This window comes from Tamandua tetradactyla, chromosome 3 (genome assembly GCF_023851605.1).
Source record: "Tamandua tetradactyla isolate mTamTet1 chromosome 3, mTamTet1.pri, whole genome shotgun sequence".
Classification (NCBI taxonomy): domain Eukaryota; kingdom Metazoa; phylum Chordata; class Mammalia; order Pilosa; family Myrmecophagidae; genus Tamandua; species Tamandua tetradactyla.
In genome coordinates this window covers 130,744,505-130,761,682 of record NC_135329.1, presented here as the reverse complement: position 1 = coordinate 130,761,682, position 17,178 = coordinate 130,744,505, and the positions used below count along the sequence as shown (strand labels likewise).

The 17,178-nt window shown below is 37.0% G+C and overlaps 1 protein-coding gene across 2 annotated transcripts in view; it reads left to right on the top strand.

The window, feature by feature from the left end:
* PLA2R1 (phospholipase A2 receptor 1) overlaps positions 1 to 17,178 on the top strand; it is a 128,245-nt gene that overhangs the window by 35,225 nt on the left and 75,842 nt on the right. The window contains exons 4-9 of one of the 2 annotated variants that reach the window (XM_077153975.1): positions 441 to 614; positions 4,159 to 4,272; positions 4,777 to 4,920; positions 6,965 to 7,159; positions 8,944 to 9,101; positions 12,116 to 12,214. In XM_077153975.1, coding sequence (XP_077010090.1) covers positions 441 to 614; positions 4,159 to 4,272; positions 4,777 to 4,920; positions 6,965 to 7,159; positions 8,944 to 9,101; positions 12,116 to 12,214 — 884 coding nt within the window. Of the gene's footprint in view, positions 1 to 440; positions 615 to 4,158; positions 4,273 to 4,776; positions 4,921 to 6,961; positions 7,160 to 8,943; positions 9,102 to 12,115; positions 12,215 to 17,178 lie in introns of both variants that reach the window. The other variant, XM_077153974.1, reaches the window with a different exon arrangement.

Sequence of the window (17,178 nt, the reverse complement as noted above, 5' to 3'; positions counted from 1 at the left end):
ACTATTCCATCTTGCATTTTGGATGCCTTTTAAAATATTTGCAATCAGTCATATCTCAAGAAAACATTTAAATTCACACAGCTCTCAGTGTCATGTTCTAAATGCCTGCTTCCTAAGGAACTCAGATGTTATTTTCACAAAAACTTCACTTCTATTTCCTTCTCTTGAAAATTCGGTCTCTGATATTTACCTGGGAAAGGACCTGAGCCTCTTTATTGATAATTTGTTGATTTTCCTTAGGTAAATCTTGAGAATTTAATCATGTTTGTTAATGGAATAGCTATATAGACTTCATCATAGAGACCTAATCAAGAATAGGTAAGGCATTAAAGTTAGAGGTTGCAAGTTGGGATCATTCCATTCATATTCATCTTATAAATAAATTTCTGTATAGATAAAATAAGACTTTAGTGAATGTTTTTAATGGACTTTATCTCCAGATTCTGCAGAGGTAGGTTGTGATGCTGTCTGGGAGAAGGACCAGAAGTTGCACATTTGCTACCAGTTCAACCTGCTTTCATTTCTCTCTTGGACTGAAGCGCATTCTTCATGTCAGATGCAAGGAGGCACTTTACTAAGTATTGCAGATGAAACTGAAGAAAATTTTATAAGGCGTAAGTAGGTGAATGACGCACTGATTTTAATACAATTTAATATGACTTGTTAACAACTGTGTCCATATGTGCAAAAATATATACTGGAAACAAAGTTCCTTAAAAAATATTTTTCTGTATGATCCAAAATCATACACAGAATTACAGCATGAGCCCTGGGCCATTCCTTTTGGTGCACAGTCACATCTTCCTCATTTTTTCCTCCTTGGAGAAGAGAAATTACAGCAACAGCAAGGACCCCTTAGAATTTGCAGCTGTAGCAAGTGGATCAGGGAGACTTCTAAACTGAAGCACAAGTCTTTATTCTTGTGGAGATCTTAACCATTCGATTTCCATTCATAAACAATAGTTTACTAATGCATGCATTAAAAAGAATTTTATCTAGCATTCATTATGTGAGGTACATAGTAGGCCTTCTGGTGGATGCCAAAACACTTAAAGTTTAGTTGGAAAAGCAAAAACAGACACATTAACTAATAGTACAGGACAATAATATCTCAAAGAGTTGTGCTAATGAGCTTGATTTGTGTTTCACTTATCACTTAAACTCTATTCTTCCTTCTCCCTTAGAGATTAAACTTCTTTGTATGTGTGAACATCCAGCTTTTTAAAAATTTTTGGAGACACTTAAAAGTGCCACAAAATTAGTAACTTTTATTAAAAGTTTCTGACACCCAAAAAAAAAAAAAAAAGTTTCTGACACCCATTTTTTTTTTCAAATTTCATTGCACAAGTACCTGTTTATTCTAGAATAATTTTTTAAGGTTCAGGTATACAGAAAGAAAAATCTCCTATAGTTCTGCAGCTTAGAGATAACCATGTTTTCTGTAACTTGTAAATGGAGATGTGTGTATGTAGTATCTAAAACAAATGGTATTGAATAAAGACATGAGGCAACTGTTACACAGTGGTGAAGAGCAGGGACCACAGAGCCACCCTGCCTGGGTTTGAATCCTACCTCTACCAGTTACAGCAGAGTTACCCAAGCACATGACGTAACCTCTCTGTGCCTCCATTTCCCCTTCTACCAAATGGATATAATCACAGTGCTACCTCTTGGCGGTGTGCATTTCATGTTATAATGCAGTAGATGTCTTAGAAATGTAGCTGGCACACATGTCAAGCATTCAACGTGTGTCAGCTACTTAACAACAACTATACACGTGGTTTGGTATCTGCTTATTTTGCTTAACCACGTGTAATGAACATCTGCCCATGTCTATAAATATTGATCTGCATCCTCATTTTTAATGAGTACATAGTTTTGCAGGTTGGCAGTAATTTATCTAATCTATTCTATTAGATATATTTTAAAATGTATTTCATTGTCTTTTTATTTTTTGCTATTATAAACCATCCCTGCACATACCTCTATTATTATTATTTCTATTAAGTTTGCATAAGTGGATTTCCATTTGGAATCCACATGTCTAAGCACATTTTAAGGCTTTTAAAAATTGTGAGTACCTTTGAGAAGGATTGTGACAAGTACATGAGCAAGGTGTGCATGTGCTTTCCCCCAAAGCTGTGTAAAAGTGGAGAATTATCATTGGATTGATTTGAGCAAGTCATTGCAGGAAAATATCAATTTCCAAAAGCATTATTAGCCTGTAATAGCTTTTATATCATTTGTGTATGCACACCACTTATGAATCGTAAGTATTATCTGTCTTAACTGTCAGGATTTCTAACAAGCAGATATGGGCTTACACATCAGATTGTCTTAATGACTAATAAAACTAAGAAATGTTAGAGACTTTGATTTAAAGATCTCAGTTCTTTAATTAGTCTTTTAGGATTGTTTACGGATGCAGAAATCTATTCACAAAGGCAGAAATCTGTTCTAACCTAGGTATTTTTTAAGGAAGAAGATAGTGTCAGGTTTCTTGCTAATAGCTTTTTATCCCACCTTAAATTTAAAATTTTGCTCTGATAAAAGATGACGGGGAATATTAAACATGATATAAGAAATTATCGAAGCTGAAATGAATGTCGAGAAATATGCAAAAGAATTTAGGTTTCAGTTTGTTATTACAGTATTGAGGACCACCTTAAAAAAGAAGCACCCTCTAATTGTAAAACTAAATAGACTTTTTCGTATCTTTAAGTACATATTTTTGTGTGTATTGTTAAAACAAATTCACATGGGTATTCAGAATAATTCTAAAATAAGAATAATTAATATTTAAATATTTTAGTTGGATTATCTAAAAATAAATATGTAACATATAATTTACCCTGATATTAAATGTGGAAATTTCTCCCTGTTTTGTCAATCTATCTTACATTCCACCTCCAAAGTCCTCATTACAATACCTGTTAAATGATTTAATCATATAATGCTATCAAAAGTCATCAAATGGACATTAGGATGGGACTTCATGTTAAGGTCACAGAAACTTGAAAGGATGATGCCCAAGTATATTATATTGTTTCTGTTTGGTGCTTTCTGGAGTCTCAAAAGTATAAAGAACTTTTTTGTCTTGCCTTTTAAGTGGGTTAGGCAATCACAGAGGAGCTACTGCCTTCATTTCCAACCTGCTACCCGCCTCTCTGGATCATTCTGCTCCTTGGCCAGATAACTCCTGCTGAATCTCACACCAGGCAGCAACCCCCCTGCCTGCTTTAGCATAGCCTCTTTTTTTAAAAAAAAAAAATTATTTTATTGTGAAAAATAACATATAATAAATTTCAAATTATAAATTGAAATAAATTTCAAAGCACACCACAATTAGCTATAGAACAGATTTCAGAGCTTGGAATGGGTTACAGTTCCACAATTTTAGGTTTTTCCTTCTGGCTGCTCCAAGACACTGGAGACTAAAAGAAATATCAATATAATGATTCAGGAGTCATTAGCATAGCTTCTTAACTTTGAAGACTTACCTCCTTTCACCAATGACACTTTACCTGCTCTCTTCCTCCTTTCCCTAAGAAAAAGCTTCTTTAATATTTAAAAATTTGTAGCTATGAAAATTTTCAAAAATGTTTGAAAAGTACAAAAAATAATATTTACACAGGCAGATCCCCATTATACAGATTGAACAGCATTTCTTCCAATCCCTTCCTCAGGCCCTGAAGTGGTATCAGGGTACAGGGTACCCAAGCCTGCAAACTGAGACCATGAGGCATGCGTTGGAGGGAGGAGAGAGAGGCACTTTCTGGGAGTGGCCCTCAAAACGTCTTCCTCCACCCTGTATAATCTTTAAGTGCATGAACTCACACGATAAGATGGCCTCAATCTTGTAACCATTCATCCTTTTAAATTGGCAGTCGCCAAAAGCCAATATTTCTGGATGCTTAGATTAAGCATTTCACAGCTAAAGAACTTCTGTAAGTAAGCCTTTGGGAGACTTGTTCCCCAAGAAGATGGAGGCTTGCTTTGTTACACTGAAACAGCAAGGTGCAACTTGGCAACACCTAAATTCTTTCCTGTCATTGACTGGGGTTAATTTGTGACTCTCTGTTCCAGGAATATGAAAACACAAAAAAGAAGCATGACATTGAATCTTTTTAAGAAACTCCTCAATTCTCTTCATTTCAGAGCACTTAAGCAGGGAAGCCGTGGAGGTGTGGATAGGTCTGAATCAGCTGGATGAAGATGCTGGCTGGCAGTGGTCAGATGGAACACCGCTCAACTACCTGAACTGGAAGCCAGGTACCTGGAGTGTCTTATGTAACCTTCAACATGTGGCATCATCCCACAGCCTTAAACAGCAGCGTTTCCCCTGTGTGTATATGACATGCTGTTTTCAAACTGGCGTAGAAACACTTTCTAAGCTTGATTCAATTCCTAGAAAGCCAGCTTTTCCAAACAGTAAGGTAGACGTGGAGGCCGAGAAGGTGAACTATTTAAGCAAGGTTGCAGAAAGATTGGGGTCAGAGCCTAGAGTCCAGTCAGCTGTTTTAAAAATTGCAAAAATATTTCAATTGTTATTCAAAATATGGAATTTCAAGAATAGTTTCAAAAATATTATAAGCTTAAAACAGGCTCTTCTGTGATCTTTGGGAAATCATTTCATTAACTGTTAAACCAGAGGTATAATATAAGGTTTTATAGGATTTACTATATATGTCTAATGAGAGCTGTCCCCTTGATGCTAAAACTACATTTCAACATATATTAAGCTAAGTGCATTAACTTCTAATATTGCATTTTCAGACATCAACTTTGAGCCATTTGTTGAACATTACTGTGGAACATTTAACTCATTCATGCCAAATGCCTGGAGGAGTCGGGATTGTGAGTCTACCTTGCCTTATATATGTAAAAAATATTTAAACCACACTGAACTTGAAGTAGTTGGTAAGTGCTTTAAGTTGTTCTTACCCATTGTTTAGTCGTCCTTTCATTATATTCAAGTTCCTCTGTTTTTTTTTTTGCTAGTAATTCATACTTTGAATTTATCTAAGCCCAGTTTATAGTTGTAAAAATTTGTAACTTGGTATTATCTCTTTTCCTATAGTTTCCATGAATTCAACAAATGTAATTAGGTTTTTACTAAACACTAAACAAAATAACCTGGACATATAAACATTTTTAAAAATGTGCATTCTTAGTCATTATGCTTCAGAAAAATAAGAAATGTTCCCTTTTCTATTCTAATTTTGGTTTCTCTAGAAATTAAGTAAATCAGAAAGTATTTTTATTAAATTAATTAATTTTCTACCACATTATCTCTTATTAATAACATTTCCCCACCCCCACCCTGCATAACATACAAAACTTTAGGTGTAATTAAAACTTAAATAATTCCTAATTATAATGTAGTACCTGAAGTCAAATTATTTCCTATTTAAGATCTATTACTTCTTTTTAGTTTCTGTGGGAATTAAATTTCATAACTCAGAAAGTTAAGATTAAAAACAGAACCATTTTCAAAAGAATCATTATAAACATAATTAGAAACAACTCTAGATTTAAAATGATAAGGTGAATTATCATTTTTCAACATTGTCCCTGTAAGTTAGGTTTCAGCTTCCATTTTCTTTTAAATAACTAAGCCTAGGAGTATTGTAGGCGGGGGGATCTTGTTATTTTATATGTAGAGATTATATCATTATTTCAAAGTTTTGCTGAAATTGCTACAGACTATCATTCTTTTCTCTCTCCCTTCTTCCTTTCATCCTCCTCCTTTTACTGTTTCTTCCTTATTCCTGTTTTTCTTATCCCCTCCTGCACTCCTACCTGCTACTTTTCTTTCCTTCTGTCTTATGTATTTTCTTTTGTTTATTCTTCTGATCTGTTCATTGTGATCTGACTTCAATTAGCCTTCTGGTCTTCTGACCAGAAATGGAATGATCTAAACTAGGCTTATTTGGATTATTTCCTGTCCCTTCAAATTTAGCAAATTCTTTTGATGATCTAGTCCAGGGTTTTCAAACTATGTTCCTAAGATCCCCGGGTTTCTTGCTTGGCCCTGCCTTGCTGCATTCAGAGGAGTCCCTCTTTATTCTTTTTATCTTACCTTTAAAAGGAAGTTTAAGGTTCCATTTTTAAAAAAGAGTTCCATGACTATTTCTTTTTAAGTTGAAAAAAATCACTGGAGTACATATTCTAACATCCCTTGACTGTGATTCTAATCATTGTGAGTCCTAGAAGCAGTTTTTGAAGAATCTATCTTGAGTTCCAAAATAGCAATGAAATTATATCTAACTAAATTATTACTTAAGAAAGGCAATCAATTGTGGTTTGATAAAATAGGAAAAATGCTATTACAAGCTCCTGGACAAGGAGAGTAAAAACTTGTCATGCACACCACCGCCTTCCCCTCTAATGTCCAAAGCACTATGGCACTGTTTTCCTCTAAGTCAATTATGACCCCAACCATCCCAACCCAGAGTGACAGTAACCAGGCACTCAGGGTGACCCTTAGGGTGAAACCTAACTGTCATTCCTGCTTTAGAGGAAGTGTCAGAATGTCAGGCTCTTTTCAGCTAAGCATAAATATCTACCTCACTTGCAAACTGCATACCAAATCCTTGGAATATCATTTAAATTGTGCTCCCTTATACTTCTTTTTCAGTTTAAAAAGATTTAAAAAATGGACAACTCTAACATTAAATGTTGTATCTAGTCCTGATGCTTTGATTGTATGACCTTTGGCAAGTCTCCCTACCCCTTCGGTTCTTCGATATCTCATCTAGAAAATGAAGTGTTGAGATTAGATCAGATCTTTCTCAACTCTGAAGATTTAAGATTCTCTGATTTATTTGTACCTCATTGTGTCATATGTTTCTGTATTTAAAATGTTTAAAGTAATCATAAATTGATAGCAATTTATTATTAAGGGTAATGAGTAATGTTAAAATAATCGTGAAAAATGACATTGTTTTATTGGTTTAAGAAGAAAAGGATGTTTGGAAATATTATGCTACCCAATGTGAGCCTGGCTGGAATCCATACAATCGTAATTGCTACAAACTTCAGAAAGAAGAAAAGACATGGAGTGAGGCTGTGTGCTCTTGCCAGTCTGATAACAGTACATTAATAGATATAGCTTCGTTAGCAGAAGTGGAGTTTCTAGTGTCTCTCCTTGGAAATGGTGAGTGCCAACTGCCTTTGATTTAAGAAGTATGAAATATAATGTACTAACTTTGAATCAGTGCAGTTTGAAAAGAAATTTAAGCTATTTAAAAGTGATGATTTATGGCATCTACACCTGAAGTTTCTAAAATAATAACCATGAGTGAAAAGGCATTGGATTTTTACAAAATACATGTTCAGAAACCTTTTAACATCATCACATAGTCCAGATATATTAGATTGTGTTTCAATTAGCTAAACCTTCCGGAATGCAATATACTAGATGTGGGTTGGCATTTTCAATGGAGAATTACTAGTTTACAAATTTGCCGTTCTAAGGCCATGGAAATGCCCAAATTAAGGCATCAAGAGGAAGATACCTTCTCTGAGGAAGGGCCGCTGGCATCTGGGGTTCCTCTGTCACGTGGGAGGCACATGCCCAGATTCTGCTGGTCCTTCTTTCCTGGGTTTAGCTTCTGGTTTCGGTGGCTTTCTCTCTCAGCTCCTGTGGGTCCTTTCTTGGTATCTCCGGGACTTTTCTCTGTGTGAGCTCTCATAAAGGGCTCCAGTGCAGGGTTAAGAACCACCTTGCATGGGTTGGGTCACATCCCAATTGAACCAGAAGGTCTCACCTACAATAGGTCTGCCCCACAGGGATGGATTAAAAGCATTTGGCCTTTTCTGGGGTATATATAGCTCAAAACCAGCACAGATGGTTTTAAAGTTTTAAAAGAGGACCAAGGTTATTTTTTGATATGTCTAATAAAATCCCTGAACGAATAATATAGCATTATGGCCACTAGATAGCAGTAATGTGCTGTGCTTATGTAATCCAAGTAATAAAGGGAATTCCCTGGACAAATAATTGGATTGAAGTAACTTTAACTAATGAACATAGATCATTTGGTGCAGTGGTTTTCAAGCTGCCTGCAGTGCTTAGGAGTTCCAAGCTCCTAGGCATCCATGCAACTTTAGTCCATCACAGCAGACTTTCTCCTACTAGTATTATGTACTTGACATAGAATTATGCTGGAAAACTTTGAACTCAATAATTTAGAGCAAATTAAAAAAAAAAAATCTCCATACTCTGATACCTTCCCAATGTTAAGTTTTAGTTTGGAGTGAAAATGAAAATCCTTCTCGGTAACTTATCATCTTTTGTATTTTGGATTAAAATAATCCTGTGACAGCCTCTATTTTAACAGGGGGGCTTTAACTTCTCCCTCAGCCACATCTCTCTCAAGGTCTTTTCAATCGTGTTTAGGCTGTTAAGCTTTATTTACTTTTTAAGCAACTCCATTGCTCCCATTTGAATGCCTCTCTGAACTTCTGCTCTGTTTTTACCATGGCAAGGGAAAAAAAAAAGACAAGAAGAAATATGTCTTATATCTAGACGGTCATTAGAGTTTACAAAAGAAAGTACTTTTCCTAGTTCAATGGACCTTCCTATTTTTCCTATTCTCTGGTCAGAAGTAAAACCAGACTTTTCAGATCCGCTTTATGTAACAGTAGCAGGAACTAATTAGTCTCAGGAATCTGACTTCTTTCAGCTTTGTCCTTGCTTTGGTTTCAGTTCTCACTCTGCCTCACTCACAGGGCCTGTATGTATCACACAGATCAGAACATTATTAGGGAGAAAAAAAGTTTAAGCAGGTTCTTCAAATTGAGATTTAAACAGGTTCCATCACATGAAGAAATAAAGAAATCACATTCACGGTGATGTATTTTGGTAATAGTTTCAGTACATTATCTCATTTGTAGGTCATAGGGTTCCTGTAAGTAATTTACATTTATCTCTTACAGAAAATGCATCAGAAACATGGATTGGTTTGAGCAGCACTAAAATTCCAGTTTCCTTTGAATGGTTTAATGGCTCCTCAGTTACCTTTACTAATTGGCACAAACTTGAGCCCCAAATTTTTCCAAATAGAAGCCAGCTATGTGTCTCAGCAGAACAGTCTGTAAGTTCATTCATTTGTTCAACACTCACTCTGCTGGGTTTGTACGGAGGGCACCTGGCCTAGTCAGTAAACTGGTACACACAGAAAGATCAGGGTAATTAGAATTGTGATGATTGCTCTGAGGAAACAGTTGACATGATGGTGACAGATTTAGGATGGGGCTCCTACTTTGGGCAGGATGGTCACAGAAGACTTCTCCAGAGAGGTGGCATTTAAGCTGGGACTTTAAGAGAAGGATCTAGCCTCTTGAAGAGCAGGGAGAAAAGCTTTCCAGGCAGAGGGGCAGCAAGTGCAAAGGCCCAGTGGTAGATCAAGGCTTGCCATGACTGTTAACCAAAAAGTAGACCTGTGTGGCCTAAGAGTATGAATGATGGGGAGGCAGTAGGAGATGGGCAAGAGGAATGCAAAAGCACCAAGCTCATAGACCGTGGTGTGTCAGAACCACTATTAAGGAGATGGGTAGTGTGATCTGCTCTACACTGTAAAAAGTAACTGTAGCTGCTATATAGAGAAGGGCTGGGAGAGGAATAAAATAGAAGCACAGAAACTAGGCAGATCCAAAGATCCTTTAGGGGACAGGATGTTTTGTTAAATGAGATGTAGGGGTTGAAGTTTTTGGCTTGAGGAACTGGGTGGAGCCATTGACAACCATGGAGAAGTTGAGGGGACAGAACTGAGTTTTGGACAATTACTCTGGGGAGTGATGGTTCTTATGCTCCCTTGCCTTATTAACATAAAAGGATTTCAACAGTTCAACCTCTTTGAAAATCAGTGGAAAATCTTTCTCTTCTCCTTACAAGAATGTGACAGTCTAAGTGACCTTCACATCATAATTATCCCTTTGTCCCAGGCTCTCATTTATATAAAGCATCTGATTACATAGAATTAGTTTAATCCCAAACCATGTGAAGCATTTATTATATGTTTAAAGCAGACTTAACCTCTTTGATCAAATAGCTGTGGAACCATGACGGCCTCCCTGAACTTAGCAGGGTCTAGCTACTTGGCAGGGATCCTCACTTTTTCTAATCAACAGGACACCATGTCATGTTCCCCTTAGGAGCAGTTTATTAAGTGTTATTTAAGTAGCTCGGCAAAGTGATTGTGCCATCCAAACATCAAGTTTCTGGGGTGCATGGGTGGTTCAGTGGGGTATACGGGTGGTTCCGTGGTAGAATGCTCATCTTCCATGTGGCAGACGTGAGTTTGATTCCTGGACCATGCACCCCTCGCACCTCTGCCCGCGCCCCCATAGCTTTTGGGGTTTTTGTTTCCTAAAAAGCAGTTTTTGTTTAATGGCATATTTCCTTATTTTATCTTTTAAGAAAAAGACCTATCTCAGAGTCATGTTTCAGGAGAGAGAACTGATGGCCCTCTGGATGTCCCTCTTGAGTTTGGCTCTGCTGAAATCCACCACAGTGTATACTACACTCTCTGATGCTGTATTAGTTTTGATATAATTAGGTTGACCTTCATTTCCCATTGACATTCTCCTCTCTTACCTGCAGTTGTGGGTACTTCACTTACATGTTTACAGAACAAGAGCCAACATTTGGACAGTGAAATTATTTTTAAAAGAATGAGGAAAGATGAATATTACTGAATGTGTCAGGAGAATGCTGCTCTAAATATGACATTTTGTGGGCCCCTTTTTTGGCAGCTCATAGTTCTATAAAAAGTATATACTCAAAAAGTGACATTTATTTCTATGAAGTAGAACTTAATATGAGTATAATTATTATAATCAACAAGTTGCTTAATCATGGTCGACATCTAGATTTGAATGTGAGAGCCTAGGAAACGACTTCATTTATTCATTCATCTATCCATCCATCCAACAGTTATCAGGCAACTGCAGTATACTGACACTATCCTATAAACGGAATGGTCTGCTGGGGAACTCCATGGGAGAAGGATGCAGGGCTGCTCTGGTAGATGAAGGTGTCAGCCCCCTGCATAGTATGTTTCTGAAGGTAATGGGAGAGCTCCATATTCCCCTAATATCCTGGATGCCTGATATGCCACCTGGAATCTGAGTTTTAGCTAAGGTCATGATTTTTGATAAAATAAAAAATCCTTTCGGAGGATACACTTTTCATATGTGAGCAGTAATTGTGCCTTGTTATTGATGAAGGACCAGAGAGCAGCCTTTGGTAGAACTAGAAGAAGATGTGAAGGTCTCTTCCTGTCATCTGAAGAGGAAATAGGGTGGGGCTTTCGAGAATTAGTGAGGAAGGAGGATGCTGGGGGTTGGGCATGGACGTCAGCTACGGAAACGTTCTCTCAGGTGATTTGTGGTAGCTGTCAGGCGTTTCCCCAGTATCTGTTGATAAATTTAACACTTTGAAGTGAGTGAAGAGAGGAAGCGGCATTCTCGCTCGGTGGGCGGGAGCAGCAGCGCCGACGTCCCCTGAAAACACGTTAGACACACAAATCTCAAGTCCCACCAGCCCTGCTGAATGCGGAACCCTCATCCCGGGGCCCCGTAGTCTGTGTCGTAGTAACCCCTCCAGGAGATTCTGATCCCACTAAAGGTTTACGTCCATTGGTCCATTCCATCATTTTCAGAGAAAAATTGAGAACAACTTAATGGAAAGGCAGGCTGACTTTGGTATATATCCTTGCTCCGATTTTTACTGACTAGCAGGCCTTCTGCAAGATTTTAAACCTAATCTTTAAAGTGGGACTGATAATGCTAACCTCACAGGAACGTTGAGGTAACATGTGAAAATTGCCAGGCTGATTGACCCAGCAGTCAATCAGGAGATGACAGTTTGCTCCTCCCCTTCTCTCATCCGGTCCAGAATCGCAGACCTTGGAGAGAGCGCGGGAGCCGCCACTCTTAGAGACGGAGCAGCTGCCCTTTCCCCGGCAGCACAGGGTCAGGAGACATTACTCCATCTTGAAACATTTATTTTTAATTATATATTTATTCATAATGTTTTTGTTCATAATTGGTATCACCCATCAATAATGGAGTGTGTTCATTGATCATGTAACATTTTCCCCCTTAGGAGGGATACTGGAAAGTTAAAAATTGTGAAGAAACACTTTTTTACGTCTGTAAAAAACCAGGCCATGTCCTTTCTGACACTGGGTCTGGCTGTCAGGAGGTGAGTGCTTGTAACATTGCAATTTATGCTCAGGGACTTTTCATACCTAGAATAATTGACCAACCGTCAGTTTAAAGTGAATCCTCTCCCTTTCTGTTCTTCCCCCACCCTCACTTCTCCCTCCCTTTTCTCTCCCTTCTCTTCCCTCCCTCACTCCCTGTCACCCTTTGCCATCTTCCCTTCCTCTCTCCCTCCTTTTCTAGTCTGTATGAGTTACTTCTAACCAACCATACAATCATCAGCTGGAGTCACAGGAAGGATTTACGGCTCTGGGAAAGCTACTTTTATGGATCATTATCTAAGCAGCCATATGGACCTCAGATTTACTTTTCTTTTGAGATAAAAATTTTAAATGTTCTTTTTATACCATCTGTACAAACAATACCCTGTTTCACATGTGGTTTTTGTATTATGGTTTTTGTATTTTACAAGTGTGATGTCAGAGTGAAAACTATTCCATTCTTTTGAATCAGAGAGTGAACTTCTGTATCCAGAGCCTGGTCTTCCTTTTCACTTTTCTTAGACTTCAACATTTGAATAGAATACAGTAATATAGAGATATTCATTTTTTGCACTGTATTTATTATTTGGGAGAAGGGTAATAAAATTTTTTTGTTTAGTATTTTAAATAATAAGGTATTTTAAGTACTGGAAGTAATAAAATACTTAATACTTGACATTTAAATTTAGGTATAAAATTGTTGTCTATTGTAAATTTCCTGAAATACATTCAATATCCTGCAGTAAAATCAGATAAAATCTATCTCTCAGTGTCCTCAGCACATGTGCACTCGCATTCGTGCTCACTGTCTCTCTCACATACACATACTCAAGAATCTGAATTTAAAACATTGGAAATGCTTATGCTGTATGAATTTCAAAAAGTTCCCAACCTGCTTTTTTTTGTTTGTTTTTATTAGAGTAGATGTAAGTTTATAAAACAATCATGCATTAAATACAGGATTCCCTTATACCACGCTGTGACCAACACCTTGCATTGGTGTGAAATATTTGTTAAAACTGATGATACACATTTTTATAGTTGTACTATTAATTAAAGTCCATAGTTTAACTTAGAGTTTGCTGTTTGTGTAATCTAGTTCCATGGCTCCTTTTTAAAAAAGTTTTTATAGTTGTCATATGTACCACCTAACATCTCCATTTTTAATCACATTTGGGTATGTATTTCAGTGCTGTTAATTGAATACATAATGTTGTGCTGCCATCATCACCATCCATTATCAAATCATTCCAGATAGGAACTCTGAACATTTTAAGCCGCCACCTCTCATTCTCTATCTCCACCCTATCCCCTGGTAAACTGTGCTCTAGATTTTGAGTCTATGAATTTGCTTATTCTAATTGTTTCAAATCAGTGAGGTCATACAGTATTTGTCCTTTTATGCTGCCTTATTTCACTCATTCATGATATCTTCAAGGTTCACCCATGTTGTCACATGTATTAGGATTTCATTTCTTCTTACGGCTGAGTAATATTCCATTGTATTTGTATACCACATTTTATTTATCCATTCATCTGTTGATGGACGTGTGGATTTCTTCCGTATTGGTAATTGTAAATAATGCCACAATTATCAGTGTGGAAATATCTGTTCAAGTCCCTGCTTTCAGTTCTTTTGGCTACATACCAAGTAGTGGGATTGCTGGTTCATACAGTATTTCTATACTTCGTTTTCTGAGAAACCACCAAACAGTCTTCCAGAACAGCTGCACCATTTGACATTGCTACCAACAATGAATGAGTGTTCCTATTTCTTCATCTCATCTCCAACGCTTATTATTGTTATTATTATTTTTTATAGCAGCCATTTTAATGGGTGTGAAATGACATCTCATTGTGGTTTTTATTTGCATTTCCCTGATGGCTAATGGCATCTTTTCATGTGCTTCCTGGCCATTTGTGTATCTTCTCTGGCGAGATGTCTATTCAAGTCATTGCCCATTTTAAAGTTGGGGTATTTGTCTTTTTGTGATTAGGGTGAAGGCTTCTTTATATATTCTGATATTAAACCTTTATTGGATATGTAATTTCCAAATATTTCCTCCTATTGTGTAGGTTGTAGTTTTACATTCATGATAAACTCATTTGAGGACCAAAAGCTTTTAATTTTGATGAGGCCCCATTTGTCTATTTTTTCCTTTGCTGCTTGTGCTTGAGGTGTAAAATCTAAGAAATTGTTGCCTAATACAAGGTCCTTAAGATGCTTCCCTATGCTTTCTTCTAAGAGTTTGATAGTTCTAGATTTTATATTTATGACTTTGATCCATTTTGAGTTGATTTTTATATATGATATGAGGTAGGGGTCCTTTTTTTTTTGCAAGTGTAGATACAGTTTTCTCAGCACCACTTGTTAAAGAGACTATTCTTTCCCAATTGAGTGGTTTTTGCCCCCTTGTCATAAATCAGTTGGCCATAAATGTAAAGTTTAATTTCTGAACTCTCCATTGGATTCCATTGATCTTTAGGCCTGTTCTTGTGCCAGTACCATGCTGTTTGGATTACTGTGACTTTATAATAAATTTTAAGATCAAGAAGTGTGGGTCCTCCAACTCCATTCTATTTTTAAAGATGGCTATATTTAGGGCCCATTACCCTTCCATATAAATTTTATGATTGCATTTCCATTTCTGCAAGAAGAGTTGTTGGAATTTTCATTGGGATTGCACTGAACCTGTATATTGTTTTTGGTAGACTTAACATTATTTTTAAAATATATATTTTTATTTAGAAATATCCACACACATGAAGGCCAACCATATTATATAATCAGTGGCTCACAATATCATCACTTTGTTGTCTGTTCTTCACTATGATCATTTTTAGAACATTTGTATCACTCCAGAAAAAGCAGGAAAAAAGGAGGCGCAGTCAGTATCCGAAGTGCCCTGGGCTCCAAAGAACTTTCCAGCAGCTCCCCAAAGCTAAACTTTCTTGGCCTACTCAGCAAATATAGCCCTTTAATAGTCCCCATAGCCCCAAGGAAGTACAGCTACTTTAAGTCTCCACTAACACCATTCCTGTCTGGATAGAGTTGAAATAGTGGCTGACAGTGCTTTTGTCCAGGGAAGATTGAAACAACAGCTTCCCTCAGAGCTGGATCCCCAGTGATCTGAATTCACTAATTCAAAGCTATCATCAGTGATCATGCATGCCCAGCGCTGGTCTTGGGGAAAAGGATTTTTACATCCCTTACTATCATCAGTGAGCTAGGCAGGGGCTGGACCCCATGGTGTCCTACCATGAGAGTGGGAGGTGGGCACCCAGAGCTGCCCTGTGGAGAGAGCGATTTACTGTTCTTTACCATAATTTATCTGCCTCTTTCTCCCGCTCTTCCCTGCATGCTGTACAGTGTTTTTCTGGCCTGTAAAATTTCAAAAGAGTTGTTTCAGACAGTTCCTGCCTGTTTAATAATATTTTGGTGGAAGGATTGAGTCCTGGAGCTCCGAACTCCACCATTTTCCTACAATCCCTCCAAACCTGGTTTTTATGCAGCTGCTCTGTTTTTCTTTTTTATTTCTTAGAAAAATTATTGGCTTATAGAAAAATCATGCAGAAAATATAGAATGCCCCCATTATTCACATTTTGCAATAGTGTGGTACCTTTGATACAATTAATGAGTAAAAATTATTATAATTGTACTATAAACCATAGTCCATAGTTTATTATCACTCGCTGTGTTATACAGTCGTATGGTTTTTTTTTTTTTTTAACTTTATTCTAGTAGCATATGTACAACCTAAAATTTACCATTTTAACCACATCCAAATAGATAATTCAATGGTGGTATTAATTACATTCGCAATGTTGTTGTTCCAACACCGCCATTCATTTCCAAAACTTGCTCATTGCCCCAAATAGAAATTCTGTACCAATTAGTTATTTTCTCATCTAAGCCAGTTATTTATGTTCCAACTAAACCATAACCCATCTTCCCAGAAACAGCCTTTTATTCGTCAATCAATGTGTAAACATGTATGCTGCTCTTTATAAGCTAGCTGTACAATATGCATACTATAGCTCATATCACCAAACATTGTATCTCATGATTACAATTTCCGAATTTGTTATAGCTGATCACTTACCTAATCTCTGATCAGAAATACTGAAATTATTTTTATCTTTTTGTGTCTTTCAAAGCAAATGAATGTTTTATTTTTGTTTAAGGGACAGTTAACTTCTTAACACAGCAGAAGCAGGACTGATGCTGTGTTCAAACCTCTGTTTACTATTTCCCTTTTCAGTCCAGCATTACAGTATTTAAACTCTCTCCTGAGTTCAGAGACAGTGCTAGCATTATGGTAAAATTCCCACTAACTGCAATATGCATCAGTCTATCAATATGGTTTTGAAAGATTCCTTTCTTTTAGCCATTTGCTTCAATGCAATTCTCTAAATAGTCTGCACATGCAAAATCTACTTACAGAATGAGTCTTGATAATTTCCCAGCCAATAAAAAAGAGATTTTTTCCCCCTCTGAGTCATTTTTTGGGATTAGACAATATGAGCAATTGCTTCAGTATTGCCATCATCATCACTTCACTTAAAAGTGAAATGGCACCTAGTGTACAAAGCATGTTAATCAATATATTTGATGTTTCTTCCCACTTTCATTGTATGGATGTATGAACAAAGGCTTATAGTAAAGAGTCTTACTTTTTCTGGTTATTAGTGAGCCATATCTCTGTCTACCCCCCCTGTTCTTAGGCCTGTTCAGTTCTTTGAATTTTTGTTTTGCTAAGCAGTCTGTGATCTAAATACCACTAATGAAAAGGGAATAGTTTTTCAGAAAGGTCCAATTGTCAACCTGTCCTTCCAGATATAAGAGCCACTTTACCTCCCTGACCCCACCCAGCGTCACCCACCATGACTCAAGCTGTCAGTTGCTTCACCCAGAGAAGGTAGGGTGTAGAAGTAAAGGGAGTGAGTTCACAGTGTGAGACC